The sequence below is a fragment of the Vanellus vanellus genome, assembly GCF_965231255.1.
Source record: "Vanellus vanellus genome assembly, chromosome: 1".
Lineage (NCBI taxonomy): Eukaryota > Metazoa > Chordata > Aves > Charadriiformes > Charadriidae > Vanellus > Vanellus vanellus.
The window spans coordinates 213,896,452-213,912,496 of NC_138905.1; the positions used below are offsets into that span (position 1 = coordinate 213,896,452).

A 16,045-nucleotide genomic window follows, 5' to 3' on the forward strand; every position below is an offset into this window, starting at 1 on the left:
CCGCAGCATCAGCAGAAAAAAGGGACAACTGAACTCCTACTGTTGGCTAATGTCTCCTCATTGTAATCAACTGGAATCCAAAAGAGGAAAAATATCGATTGACCGCTTCTGGTAGCTCTTTTCAGACACTTACAAACCCAAAGCATTTGAAATATTTAAAATTTGAAGGGAAGTCTATGAAATCAGGTGGTCGGTCATTACTAAATGTTACATAAAAGCTATCATGGATCACGTCAACTAGCTAACGTCATTTAAATGTGAAGCAGGACAAAAAGAGCATGCAATGACAATTAAAGCACAGATGTGATAATGAGAAGATGAGATGTTCAAGGGTAAGGGAAAATATAGCACGGAGGCGAAATTTTTGGCACTGAGCAGCTCATCAGATCATGATCAGATTTGAAGGCCCCCTTCCAGACATGGAATTACAGAAACATGCTCAAATCATGTCAGCTGACAGTTATTACTGATGGACTCCAGGAACAGCCATAGCGAGAACTGAAAATGCTTTAGGAATTTTGGATCTTTAAAAAACCAGACACATCAAAATTTTTCACTCGTGTTTTAATTTTAAAATAAGTCATAGAAAAGGCAGGAAATTCAAAGATCTGTCTGCCACGTCAGCAATATTTCCCTTATTATATTATTGTAGTCAAGAATAATTTATACCAATTTACTATATGAGTGGTACAAGAATGAAGTATAGTTCAAATGCACAACTAAAGTTTCTCTAAAGAGAAGCCTTATAAAAATGTCTTTGTTTTAATTTATTTTTAGTCGAGTTAAGACTTAGTTCAGCTCCATTATCAGTTGGGTTTTCTTCTCCCCTCATCCCCTTTTCAAGGGTATCAGAAACACAAACAAAATTATGCTGAATAAACACACATTTCCCCCCTCACCTAAAAAGGACAGAGAGAGTAGTGTGCGGCTGGTGAACTGTCATTTGAGGAACTCACAACCTGAAATCATATTTGGGTCTCTCAACAAGACTCCCTCCTATTTCTTGGTCACCCTTCCGTTTTAAAGGCATTTCAATTTCTTTCTATTCCATAAAAGTCAGATCACCTCTCTCTTTACACATGAAGTCTCTCACACACAATCATTTTTCCAGCAGATTATGACAGTTTTCCCTGGAGAAGAGGCATCGGTTCCGGTACGAGTACTCTGACAGAACTCCTTAGTTCCTCGTTCTAACTGCGCTTGTCAAATAATAGTGTTATGAGGGGACTTACAGATTTGACTGCTGAGCATGCAGCACGGATTGCGTAAGGATTTTGTGTGAGATCATTAACAAGCTCAGAAAGCAAGTCTGGACTAACAGTAGTTAAGAGCTAATTACTGTAAAATGTGCCCAAGTAATGAAAGACAGCACTTGACGTAAAAAAGCAGCGGACTGAAGGCACCCATGAAAAAGATGCGCACTAGGAGATGCTGCCATCAGGGGAGATGCTGCCATCAGCGGAGAAGCTGCCATCAGCGGAGGTGCGGAAATGCAGCATATCAACCCATCGAATGACTTCTGCTTAACTGTAATCTTTGTTTTGGATATAATATCCACTGCAGTCTGGGACATCGAGTCTGAAGGCCAGACAGCCGTATCTGTGGGGAAAACACAGAGGACTCTGCAAACGAAGGCAGAAGGCGCGTTTGCTCCCCAGAGGATGCTGACCAAACACGTGCGCTCAGGAGGTGGGAGACGAAGCGGTCCAGGAGGCCCGAACAGCGAACTGCCAGGCAGGGCACCGAACGAGCCCGGGGCAAAGGGAAAGTCGGTGTCCCCAGAGACATTACTCCTTGAAAAAAGTCCATGAATGAAACATTAAGTGGACTGAGATAGGGGCCAGAGGTTGTAAAACTGTAATTTTAATCTGGGTTCTGTTAAATACATGTCATACCTACAACAGAAAAGTGACATAACTTTGCTGAGCTGTTTGTGATTGCTCTACTGCATATTCTCATCGGAATTCAGCAGAACGCTTAAGCACCATCTCAAATCCTATCAGCTCCAGTGCAACTTATATCCGTGTTACACAGTGGTACGCTAACATACTGCAGTGTAAACAGAGTGTTAATAACACACAAAATGATGTTGTTAATAAACATACATGAATGATTGTTGTGCTAGATCTCTTTTGATGCTAATTTAAGCATAGGTCTTCTGAGATAACATGAAGTGTATAAAAATGCTAATTTAAAAAAGTTAATTTTGGAAGTAATATATATCAAAAGCATCTGAAGATACTCAAATCCACTTTTGCTGCTCCATATATAAAACCGGGTAAATTATTAAGCAATAGAGATCTTCTGAAGCCTTACCAACTCCTAAAACAGCCATAGCAGGTGGCAGCACCTGTGCCGACCCAACGCCAGCCAAACCAAATCTCTACACAGTACTCCTCCAAAAAAAAAAAAAAAAAAAAAGCGCTGATCGCATGAATAATGAAGGATGAATTACGCCACCGGACATAAACAGCTCTTCCTGGGCGCAGCAACTGTGACCAATCTCTCGTTACCCTGAGCCCTTAAAATAACTGGACGGAGGAGCGAGGCCAGCGCCCGGCAGCAGCGTGCCAGACCCGCGCAGCTGCACGTGCGCCGGGGCCGTGCCGTTTGCCGAAGCAGCACATTCCAGGTGCTTTCTTCAGGCTGGAGTCACAAGTGGGCTCGGTCGTGAAGTGCATCACATAGTTCAACAAGTTCCTTGCTCGCTCGCTAGACCGTTTTTTTCCCCACACGTTTTATGTCATTCATTCACTCCAGCTAATCTGAAAGCCCAGAGAACTTTAACCCCACCACCACCCCGTCCCAAATTGAGAAAATCTGTTTTCAGGCTTGTCGCATTTTCAATAGAGGGAGAATGAGTAACAGGCGCTTTTCTCACTTCCTAAGTATATGCTTTTTTCTGACTAAAGACTTTCACCCTGACTTTGCCAGAGTTTGTCAATCTAACTTCTTCTGCACTTACTTTAATACAATACGAGATGCAATTATCTTCATAGTGTTTACAGCATCTATGCCTTGGGCCATGTTTGCACCTGCAAAAAGCACAATGAAACACATATTAACTCGTAGCTGTTTTCAGCGTCATCGACGGGAGACTTCATAAATTCTTCTTGCCTAAAATACATAAAGTCTTATTTTTCCCACCACTCATTCTCCCCATTACCTATTGAAGGGCACTGTGAACTTTTAAGATGCCATAAAAGGACAATAAAAACTAACAATACTTTAGTCGTACAGCAAGAAGTGTCTGCACACTTATTTGGATCCAACCTCTTGCCATACTACACATTAAAAACAAAATTAAAGAACAAATTTTCTGCTGTAATCAACAGGGAGAAGTGATATGACCCTTCCCGGTCTGTCTCTGCTCCGTGGTTCTGGAAGGATGTTTGACCAAGCATCTGTTACCTGTGTTCTTACATCTTTCCTACCATTGTGAGGTTCGTTGGAGGGCAATGCAGAACATTCAAATGCACAGATACACCCTGTGAGACCTCTCTCAATTACAAACCTTTCATTTCTGGACTATTCCTTCTACTGTGTTGATTTTTATGTAGTGGTTACTTCAGACTGAGAATTTGACCTTGAGCGTTTAAAAGAGATTGGCTTGGGATGGTGGGACGTGTGGATTGTACAGTTGTTAGCCCTACATTATGTAGAATTAAAAGCAGTAACGTCATACCAGGCCTGAAAATTATATTTTGCTACAGCCAAGTATTTAAGTTTTAATGCAAAATAAATTATACAATTTATGTACTGTGCCAAATATCTTGGAAGTTTTGAATTGTGCACTATAAAGTCTAATGGCCATAAATCATCTGTGAGGTCAGTTTATGTAGCAAAAATTGTAATGAGAATGTGATCAGGTTACAGGCATTTAGACTCAATTATATTGAAAAGAACCATATGGAAGAGAAACCTGTGAGAGCATTAGGACTGAAAACTGAAAGTTTTCTGAATGTCTGAGTTGGGAGTTTCAAAACTTTAAAGAAAATACACTCTTCTCCACCCATAGTCCCTCGATCCTTGTATTTACTGAACAGCAGAAGAGCTGTGAACTACATCTAGCAAACTGAAAAAGGGGTATTTAAGGCAAAATAGGTATAAGCAACTCAGCTAAAAGAATCTGCATATGGCTGGAGCTGTCTTCTCCCTGTCGGTCTTCTGTTGCCTAGTACAGTTGTGCCTGAGAAGCTACTGTTGACTTCCCTTATATTTTTCAATAAAAAACCACAGCAAATCACTGGAAGTCACCATGTGACGCAGGTCACTTCACTTCTTTTCATTATCTGAGCAAATAAGATAAGCCACTACTCTGAGAACTCAATGCACTTGGAAGATTTGTTTCTCTCCTGCATGTCAGCAGGTAAAGATCTGGTCATAAAACTGCTCCTGGAGAGGTCAATGGAAGTGACGATTCATAGGTGTGGTATGAACAGACCCCTAGTCCATTTTTTATCCCATCTTCCCTGTAAATGCATGACTCCTTGCGGTACCCAACGTGCTTGAAACGGACAAATCAGGCACATCAGAAGTACATCATCTGAACATACTAGCCTGAAAAGCCATCTGATGTCATACTAAAGGACAATAAATTGGATCCTGTAGACCGGCAGGGAACCTACCTTACCTCCGTTCAGATGTCTAGATCTGACCTTGTGCAAAATTGTTTCAGACTCACTCTTTGCTTTGCAATTTCCTATTTCCTGACGGAGGAGGCAGGCCAGGTGCTCCCACTCCAGTTCTTAGGCTGTTCTCTTTTATGCAATACAGGGATGTAGGTCACCAAAAAGATGACGTTACGGTCACTTAAGTTGACTTCACTAAGGTCTGCTGCTGTGCAATTTCCCCTCCTTAATATCACTACTAGCACCAGCACAACCATGCCATGAGCTGGTTTTGCTGAAAACTGCGGAAAAAGCAACGACCACTCTGCCGCCCCAAACTGATTGAAGTTACTCTCCCTCGTTAGACAACCGCACGTTGCAAGTCATTGCTATGACCTACAGGTCTTAAACTTTGCTTTCATTAGAGTTCATCATTTGTCACTGCTAACTACCCAGTGAAAATGAAATGCAAAACACTTGAATGCAAAGCACAAGCATTATAAACCAGTGTCAAATACAAGGTAACAAACCATTAAAATGAGCTAAGTAAGAACGATTCACTTTTTTTTGTTTTTCTTTTGTTTTCTTCAACTTACACTTTGTCCATGAGCTTTTTTGTTAGAGCCAATATGTTCATTGGTTGCGATATTTTTTCACAATGCTTTATCTTTCTATCTGTTTTTGAAAATGCTGCTTCAGGAGAAAACGAATGAGTGGGGATTTCTTCTTTCCCTACAATGAACCTGAAATAAAAAAAAAAACAACAACAAAAAAAACAACAGAACAAGACAATAATTAAATAAATAACTCAAAGGAATACATAAAATCCAATATAAGTCTCTAAGACAGGCTTGAAGTTACTCACAGGTCTACAGAAGAAAAAACATCCTATACAGCTGCCAAACCTTGTATCTCTTTGAAAAGATCACTACACTGACATATAATCTTCAGAAAATGGTCACAATTGCTGCCAGGAATGTTTTAAAACTAGGAACAAAAACATTACTGGGGAAGTCCATCTCTCACACAAAGGAAGATCACCAAATAAGAAAATAAAAAGGCACATGAAATATCTGAATTATCTCCAGCAAAATGGGGTTACGTAAAGGTTGATGATTACTATAATATTTTTATAAAATATCTATTTTGTAAAATCTTCAAAATGTTTTTGCTCCCACCGAGAGTATCAGCTTTGTTTTGCTTGGCTTCATCTTCAGCCCTCTTTGTTCCCCCAGAAGTTGATATTGTCAATACACCGGTTCACCTTAGGTGTACAATTACTGTATATCAAGGGCAAAGGAGGTCACAGTGGCAAGATGTTACCCAACACTTTGCACTATAATCCAAATTACGCTGTACTGTGGTAGTCCTGTTGAGGGCAATGAAGGTATAAAAACTTTGTCATTTGGTACGTGACTGAATCTCCCCATAAACTGGTGATTTCAGAAAGCACTGCATCTGCAACGCTGACACAGGAGTGTTTTATGTCCAGATTTCTGGACTATAGACTGAATTTTTTAACTATTGGCACCTTATCACAGAATCACAGAATAGTCAGGGTTGGAAGGGACCTCTGGAGATCATCTAGTCCAACCCCCCCCGACCAGAGCAGGGTCACCCACAGCAGTGGCACAGGACAGCGTCCAGGCGGGTTTTGAACGTCTCCAGAGTGGGAGACTCCACAACCTCTCTGGGCAGCCTGTGCCAGTGCTCCACTACCCTCAAAGTGAAGAAGTTCCTCCTCATGTTAAGATGGAACTTCCTATGTTCAAGCTTGTGCCCATTACCCCTCGTCCTATCACTGGGCATCACTGAAAAGACTCCTCCCATCCCTCTGGCACCCTCCCTTTAAGTATTTGAAAGCATTAATAAGATCCTCCCTCATTCTTCTTTTCTCTAGACTAAAGAGACCCAAGTTCCTCAGCCTTTCCTCATATGAAAGATGTTCTAATCCCCTAATCATCTTCGTAGCCCTTTGCTGGACCCTCTCCAGCAGTTCCCTGTCCTTCTTGAACCCAGGAGCCTAGAACTGGACGCAGTACTCCAGATGTGGCCTCACCAGGGCAGAGGGGGAGGATGACCTCCCTCAACCTGCTGGCCACACTCTTCTTGATGCACCCCAGGATGCCATTGGCCCTCTTGGCCGCCAGGGCACATTGCTGGCTCCTGGTCATCCTGTTGTCCACCAGGATTCCCAGGTCCCTTTCCACAGAGCTGCTCTCCAGGAGGTCAGCCCCCAACTTCTACTGATGCGTGGGGTTATTCCTCCCCAGATGCAGTACCCTACATTTACCCTTGTTGAATTTCATTAGGTTCCTCCCTGCCCAACTCTCCAGCCTGTCCAGGTCACGCTGTAAAGCAGCACAGCCTTCCGGCGTGTCAGCCACTCCTCCCAGTTTAGTGTCATCAGCAAACTTGCTGATGGTACACTCTATCTCTTCATCCAGATCACCGATGAATATATTGAACAGGACTGGACCTGCAAACTCTGTAAAATATTTTCCACTGCCAACAACAGCAAGTCTGTCTTGCTTGACTTCAGCTCTTCACCCGTGAGTTGACACCCTCCATGCGCTGGGCTGTCTGAGTGACACACAGGTAGCAGAGTATATAAAGGACAGGTAAGAATAACGTGTCTTTGTATTTCTGAAACGAGACACGAAGATGGGAGAACCTTCTGTAACTACACAAATGAGTGAGTAACACCAGAGAGTCCCATCGCGAAGTAAATCCTCGGAGAGCCTGGACCACTAGGGCAGACACAAGGTTTAGTGGCACACTCAGGATCTTTCAAAGGAATATGCTACGTGTCCACACTTTATTTGGGTGTTGGTCACCGAACTACCGTTGTATTCATTCAATACTTTGTAAGTACAGCAAATAAACTCCAGGTCAAAACACAGCAGCTATTCACTTCCAGGAGAATATTGACAATGATGAATCCCAGTTTTAGAAAGAGAAAAGATTAAGGCTCCTTCAAAAACGTGCAACCATATGTCTGCGTTTCCTTTCAGTAACAGTCCCAAATATGAAAAGATGCCTCTCTTGTCAGCACATTATGCCTTCTTCCAAATATGCTGTATACCCCAAAAGTTGGAAAAGTTTTCCAACAGCGTGGTTTGTCTTAGGAATACCCTTTTCATACAATGCAGCTGCCACTACGCACTGTTCCTCAAAGTCTTCGCTTCAAGCTATGTGCTCACAGAAACTTTACTTACTTTAGTGCAGAGTATGTAAATCCTTTCAAGCCATCTTTGCACCTGAAACATAAAAACAACATTTTTTTTCTATAATGGGCTGCTTGCAATACAATATAAAGTGTTATGGATTAAATATTATGTAGAAGGGCTGTGGTTGAACACCGGCTTCTCATTAACGGAAAACAACACGTCTGTACCAACTCTGTGGCTATCCCCGACTTCACACTTGTCACCACGGCCCTGGGACATCGCAGAAACAAAGGGTATGGCATACAAATGCCAGTGCTTCTCTCTTTTATCCAAACCAAGAGCGGAGAAACTTTTAAAGGATGGTGACAGAACCACTGGGGTGACAATGGAAGATTTCATATGACAAAGAATTGTTGCTTTGTGGAAAAGAAGTCATGATGAATTCTACAAAACACAAATGTTACTGCAAGGAGAGAAAGGAGGGTGGGACCTCGATAAAATACCCACCCTCTTGTGAAGAGCTGCAGGGAATAGTTATTCTGACTTTGAGAAAAACTGTTCTACTTTGCACAGTGCTGATCTCTGCAGCTCATAACTTTAAGAAGACTCTCAGTCTCAAAGTCCCCTTTTTTCAATCATGTACTGCTTGTTCTGATTCTGAGCTTGATTATATACATCCTTCCTTACAGGCTATGGAGTTCCTTGTGTGAATAATGACCATAGTAAAGAGTCCATAATTGGCTGTGAAAGATTTATGTTATTGACTTTTTTCTGCCCAGGATACGATGGGAGGAGCTGAAGTTTGGAGCTGCTACAGATGCTTCCTGGAAGGCTTCTCGGTGTCATGTTGGTAGCAAAGCAAAGAGAAATATTTGGGGGTTTTGCCCCTTTTCTTTTTACAGAGCTGCATGGGGAATTCATCACGGTAACAATGCATTCCTGACACAATACATAAAGCACAACCTCGTAACTTATCAACACCATCATTTCAAGAACACATCTACTCTAAGAGAGGACAGGACAGCGGTTGCAAAAGCTGCGTAAGCGGGAGTAGATGAACACAATCCTTCGCCTTCTGCCTGCAGAGACCAAGTTGTCCTTGGACAGCCTGTGCCCGAACCCTCCCCAGGGCATGTGACACCATCTCCCAGAAGGCACCATGTGTGGTCAACACACACTACCGATGGCTGGATACACACGAACAGCAGGAAGAACATAACGACATGAAAGATGTTCACAGATCAAGAAAGTCTCGCTCCGCGCTGGCGCCTGGTGCAGCGCTGGTAAGGTGTCACGGCATTAAACACTCCTGGGAAACTCTTCCCAAGGGTATGGCCTTCAACACGTGTGTTTCCAAGGACGCGGTTTTGTCACCATGTGCACAGTGCTAAATAAGAATCATGCACAGTTACACACAGCACCAGAAAATTCACCCAGAACAGTTTCTCTTTTAAAATGACTAAACCTAAAATATTGGTCACTTATATATGACCTATAAGGGGTTCGGGGTAAACGCATGCAAATAAAATCGCTCACTGTGTCTTTAATAGAGAACTTTGTAACCAAAGATATGTAAACATTTTACTTTTTATGATGCTTTACACATGGAATTCAGAAACCGAAAGTTATCATAGCACTTTTACAGAAAGGTCGACGGAAAGATGGATTGAAGCAATCGGTGAGTGATGGAGTGAAACAAATGAAAAGAGCTTTGCCCAGAGATCACAGCGAATCACTGGCAGAACTACAAACAGAGCCCAAACCCACTCTATCCGCAGAACCACGGTCCAGTATCATGAGTTTGATTTTAAACCTCCAATTTAGTGTAAGTTAAATGCCCTTTGAGTTAAGGGTGTTCAACGCGTTACATCTGCAAGCTGCCAGCTCAAGAATAGGGCCTTAGTTTCTACTTCTCTTTTCCAGTAAATTAAGACCATACACAAACTGAAATATAAACAGGCATATAAGTGTTTCTAGAATAATTTTGAAATGCAAAAGTAATTACAGCGTGAGCATAATGGTGTTTTTGCCTTAATCACTCCAATGCAACTGCGCTTTGAGCTGCAAGTGTTCATTTATTCCTTTATTGCACCACCAGATGTCCCTACCCCACTAGTGCTCAGACTGACCTGACCTGACTGATGCCACCCTACAATTCATTTGCTTTAAACGCTCCTCAAAGAAATCGTCGGTCAAATCCTTTCTTCACTAATCTTGAAAATGAGAAGACGTCTGAATCACTGAAAGAGAAAACAACGCTCCAACCGCCTCCTTACTCCAAGAAACAGGAAAAAGATTTCTAATGAATATTCAAATTACACAATTAAAAACAACTATAGAATCATAGAATCGCTGAGGTTGGAAGGGACCTTTAAGATCATCAAGTCCAACCATTAACCTACCCTGACAAAAACCACTTCTAAACCATGTCCCCGAGTACCACATCTACACTTTTTTTAAACACCTCCAGGGATGGCGAATCCACCCCCTCCCTGGGCAGCCTGTCCCAATGTTTAATAACCCTTCCAGTGAAAAAATGTTTCCTAATATCCAATCTAAACCTCCCTGACATAACTTGAACCCATTTCCTCTCGTCCCATCACTTATAGGCAATAAGTATTTGGTATACTAAAACTTTATTAGTTATTCTTATTTTTCTTATTTTATTAGTTATTCTATATAATTATAGAGTACAGCTATGAATTCCCCTGCAAAATGCACGGAAGTTAAATATGTAGTTCAATATGGAAGTAACGCTAAAGGTACAATTCCATTTTTTTCCCATTAACTTCCTCATTTTTTTAGTTATAGCACAGTATTAAAGTGCTATTTAAGTTCTTAAATAGAACTTAATTCATACTGCTTGCGGTCTAAAATGTCTTGTGCAAAGTCATTATGCAAAGTAATGGGTACATGAAAATATTGCATATGAAGGGGTTTCAAAACCAGGACCCCCAGAGAAACAATACTTTCAATCAAGACTAATTTGCACTGTAACTTTCCCTTCTCTGACATGACAATTTTGCTCTTACAAACGAAGCAGCATCCAACAACAAAAACGGTAATCTAATATTTGGCTTTAAATCATTCATTCACCATATTAAAGTCTTCAGAATACTGGTGTAGAGATTGGAATTGCCTTATTTATTCACTCACTAGGTCCATAACACCAGCAGCAATAAAAAAAACCCACACGCCGACTCCAAATATGCTTCTTTGGGGGTGGGGGGGGGGGAACGACACACAACAAAAAGTCAGGCAGACACAGCGCGGAGACGTCACAAATTCAGCGGCTGCCCTCCACGGCGAGGGCTGGGCTCCCACGCTAGCGGCGCACGGCAGGTTTCACGAACACCTGGCTGCTAATAACTGAACTAAGACTAATGATTTGCTTCATGCAGCCACTAATTGGTAATAGTAATGCCACCGCTAATTGGTAATAATAACTTTTACTCAATGCTTCATTGCTCAAGGGGTGAAAAAGCCGCTGACTCCGCCGCTGACCCCCGCGAGCCATTCCAGCTGCAAATGAGCGCAGTAAAAGGCATTACGTGCGCCCAGCGCCGCAGACATCCCCGAGACGAGAAAAATCTCAGTAGTATATTATAAGCTTGTTTTTAGGGTAGTATTCAAAAGGTCTGAGATCACCGGCGAGCTGTACACCGTTAGGGGTAATCAGCGTAGCTCACCTCTGCTGCCGTTCCCACCACCCGGAATGTCCCAGGGAGCAAATCCCAAGCTGCAGGAGGGCAGGTTCTTTTTTTTTTTTTTTGCCCAGTGAGCACTAATTTAAAGGGCGCATAATCTGGTTACTTTTTCCCATCAGAGGGGAATTTGTCCCCAGCGGCACCAGCGACTCTGCCCGCTGTCCCCATTGGGCACCTGATCACGCAGCAGAAATGCTCCGCTCCAGTTTGGCTTTGGCCAGAGCCGCGGTTGGAGCCGGAGGAGCAGAAGAATCAAGGAGCCATAGCAATAAATTTGGGTTCTCCAGATTCCTCTGCTGGGACAATTTTGGCACACGAGCTAATAGGGTCGATTTTAATCGTGCATATTTACAATATAAATTTAACTTAAGGCCACACACATTTACTATTTCATAAAGAAAACAGCAAAAGTGGAATAGAGCCAAAGCTGGATACTAACTATACTTCCAACAAGACACGAACTAACTCTAATTATTTATGTTTGTGTATGTGAAGAGGTGCTGTACATGAGCTTACGCTACTCTCCCTCCCTCCTGTGGGAAGGAGAAGTTCCCACACTGGACTGTAAGGCTGGATGCCAGCAATTATGTTTTGGGGTTTTTTATTAGTATGCTTTGTCATAAGTCTTCTCAAGATTTTCTCCGTGACCAATTGATACGCCCTGCACACGAAGCCTCCTGAGGAAACAAAGTCACTTTTCACCCACGGAACTGGTAAGGCGAAAGCAGCTCACAGCAACAACACACGCCATGTTTAACAACGTCCCCATATCGCTTGCGTTATCCTTCAGGGTACGAGTAAATTAGAAACTCCTACATGCAGAGCCCTCCTTATGGCCATGCGGGAGGGAAACGCTGCCAGCGCAGGACATGTGTTGGCATATTACTGCAGAACATCTGCCCGTAAAGACTGGCCGGAGGGGGACACCACGTTTCCGAGTTAAGGTGTCTCGTTTTATGGAGGAGGGAGGATCACAGTGATGAGACGTGACTGTGTCTGAACGCGCCGGCTACATCCCTTGCTATGAAATCCCTCGTTATTAGGAAATAAAGACTACCTACACTCCTTTGTGAGCTGTGCTGAACTCCAGAGGATAATCCCTTTTCTGTTTTAAGCTACTTAGAGAGGTTACTATACATTCCTCCTCCTGTTTTTCTGTCCTTCATTCCTCATCTTCTCCCCAATGTTAACAGTCAACAGCAACAGGTGTCATTTTTTTGAGATGTCTTCTGTATCCTTTTCTCTTCTTCCTTTTCCATCTCCTCTTTGGCTCTTTCTTCCTGCAAGTCGAACTTCTGGTTTGTATTTCCCCCCTATCTGTCCTCTAAACATTATTCTTAAAAGCTCATTTCTTTTTCAAAAAAAAAAATAATAAAAAATCCATCAGTACCTTTTCCATACCTCCTCATGGTCGGACACTTTCCACCATGCTAATCAAGGGGGGTGTGACTACGAGATCGAAAATGCAGAATAAGCACCGCTGAAAAACAGGGTTATAAAGAAGTTCAAGACTCAGAGACACACGCTTAATCATTCTGAATCAGAGAAATGGAAGAATTAGTTCAAGCTCAGTTCTAAGTTGTTTTGAGACTAATTTGTTTATGTGGTGACTCTAACATAAAATCACATTTTGGCAATATCAGTTTTCCAAAAGGCTCTGGGAGCCAAGAACAATTCCAAACCAGTAAGACCTTCCTCATTGATGTAACTATGTAGAAAAAAATTCCTTTAAAATGAAGTATTTTACACCTCTGGATATAAAATGAGAGTTAACCCAGTCAAAGTCTGATAAGACAAAGGAAGCTGAAACCAAAGCTTCCTCAGAAATGTATTACCACTGGTATTTTTCCCAGTGGAAGAACACACATTTTTATTTTTAAGTGGAAAACGTGATTTCTAAAAATTATGATCTGTCATGCCACAAAATCTATTTTGACTTGTCATTACTTAGTTGAGGTGAACTTTCCATCTATCTGAACAGTATCTAGATCTTCTAGAAGAACGTATTTATCGTGCTAATATAATGCCCAAATCCACCAAGCTGTCAGTGGTTTATGACAAGGCCGCAAAAAGACATTTTGGTCCTCATTTAGATGGATCTATGGGAAACTGGATCCTTAAAATCTTTGTAGATATGGTTATACGACAGTCTTCTGAATTCGGGAGCTACTCATAACTTTCACATAAGCTTAAAAATTGAATATTCTGCTTATATATTTTCCTGTCAGAAATAAAGAACATCAAATCTGCAAGTGCAGCACCTGATTTGAAGCAGAGAGGCATTTGGATTCCTTTGCATCAAAAGCACTGCTTGCAACTGAGTAGCATCTAAACACAAAGGAGCTTCCTTTCTAGATCTACAGCTACACGCGGCAGAGGAGATGAAAACGTGGGAAGTTTCCTTCATAGATGGTTTGGTTGTTTTAACATGGAAGATTTAAAGAGATTTTTTAAATTTTTCTTTTGTAATTACGGCCATTTCAAGTAAGCACCTTGATTTGTATCTGATAAGGGACATTAAAACTTGCGTATCTCACAAAGATAACTCAACCCAAAAAGAAAATCCGTATTTCAAAATAAGTTATGGTCCCCTGTATAGACGTGCAGACATTTTTGTCCATCCATCCAGATGGAAACGTATCTCTTAAGAGACACCAAGCAATCATCATATCAAGGCAGGTGGAAATGCAGAGAGCAAAAATAATCTGTTTCATGCACCAGCTGCTGTTAACTTTAACATTTCCCCCAATATCAAACCTAAGCCCTCCCTTCTTGCTATGTTTCCATATCCCAACTTTTCCCAGACGATGCAGGAGCAGGAATAACTACCCGCTTTCCTCTTTTCCTGCCCTTTGCCAGGATCGGGATGAAGAAACTGATGGAAAAGCTTTTCTCCCCTCCTCTCGCTAAGGGTCAGGAAGGAGGCCCCATCCCGCTGGACCACATAACCCCAGGAGAACCAGTGACAGCTACAGGCAGAGAACATCGCTACCACACTTGGAGTTGCCTCCCCCAAGACTCAACAGGATCACGAGGCACAACTTGTGACTTGTGCAGAGGAAATCCAGAGGCATATTTAAGGGATAAAAAGGATTTACACCCGGATTCTCCCCTTTTCTGGATTAAACATTTCTCTTCTTTCCGTCTTTCCTCACAGGTCTTAGCTATTCAGCCCAGGATTATGAAAAAAATAATAAGGAGCAATTGTAACGAAAAAATCTAATCTTGTACCCGATGGACGACACGTAGCTTTCAGAAGACACCTTCAGAAATCAGATTAAAAATAACTGAAGTCAGAAGAGTTGTAGTGGAAACCCTTCTAAAAATTATACTTCAAACTATTAAATGTGCAGTGGAGCTGGGATCCGAATGCAACGAAAAGTCTCTTTGCTTGTGTTTCCAAATCGGATTGGTAGTTTAACATCTGTGTGTTTACACCAAAAGTGAAAGAATGTACCCATGACGTTTCTTTTAGCTGCGCTCGAAGTATAAAATGATCTTCTGAAAAGGCTATGGTTTATTGACTTTTACATGCAGTGAACATAAAACTATATTTTAAAAAAGTAAATGAACAAAGAAAGCGCGAGTAGGGACAACATTCGAGGAGAAAGGCACAGTAAAGCATGTACCTTATTTTTTTCTAGACCTACATCAAATACATCATTTACAATACTTGGAAACAAAGGATGAATGGAGATGACAAACAGCGTAGTCAACAGTGAACTACGGTCCCATTAAGCTTTCAGGTAAATCCAGGGAATTAAATTTTTGAAGAAAAATTCTGCAATTCTGGCAAGAACGTGACACCACAATTGAAAAGAAAGCTGTTTATACTGAAGTTAAATTACAATACTGGATTAAAGGTTGTAAACCAAAGCTGTTATCAATCAACACTTCACATCTGATCGCTAATCAAGTTTTGTGTATTATGGCCAAATATGAAATCAGATTTCTAGTGATGTTAATTATCCTGCTACTTACAAGGCTTTCGTTTCTTCAGCGATTAGTGCTTCCTGAAATGTGCATTTTTAAGTAAATGGAATTCCTTTTAAAAGATTTTAAAAACAAAGAAAAAACAATATTTTTTATTATTTTAGCTGGAGGCAGCCCTTCCACGTCGTTGTGTACCAACAACGCGGGGCGGTGGGCTCAGGAGCGGCAACTGAGGCACTCGCATGACCACGTTCCCTTTCCAAAACCGTTCGGCAAAGCCCCTGCCTCACACAGCTAACCGAAGAAGCCAACATCACTTGAAAGAGCTGACTAAACAATGAAGTTAAGGATTTATCTGCTTAGTTCAATTGGTTTGTTGAATTTTGAAGAGCGATGTCATTTTTCCACTACCCAATTTTAACCTTTTTCTCACAAGTGTTTTACCAAAAAAGGGGGAACCTTCTACTACAGCAGAACCCAAACACTCTCTCCAAATCAGGCACAGAACAAAAATAGGAAATGGCAAAAAAAGCCCCAAAGGCATGAAAATGGGAAGTCAAAAATTGCCTCCAGGGGCATGAGGATACGGAGAACTGTACCTTGAGGCGCGCACAGAACCACGTCC

At 41.8% G+C, this 16,045-nt stretch overlaps 1 protein-coding gene across 1 annotated transcript in view; it reads right to left on the bottom strand.

The window, feature by feature from the left end:
• Positions 1 to 16,045, bottom strand: part of TMEM135 (transmembrane protein 135) — a gene marked incomplete at its 5' end in the record, with an annotated part of 202,461 nt that overhangs the window by 14,759 nt on the left and 171,657 nt on the right. The window contains 3 exons of the mRNA XM_082492135.1: positions 2,966 to 3,035; positions 5,207 to 5,353; positions 7,829 to 7,870. Coding sequence (XP_082348261.1) covers positions 2,966 to 3,035; positions 5,207 to 5,353; positions 7,829 to 7,870 — 259 coding nt within the window. The remainder of the gene's footprint in view (positions 1 to 2,965; positions 3,036 to 5,206; positions 5,354 to 7,828; positions 7,871 to 16,045) is intronic.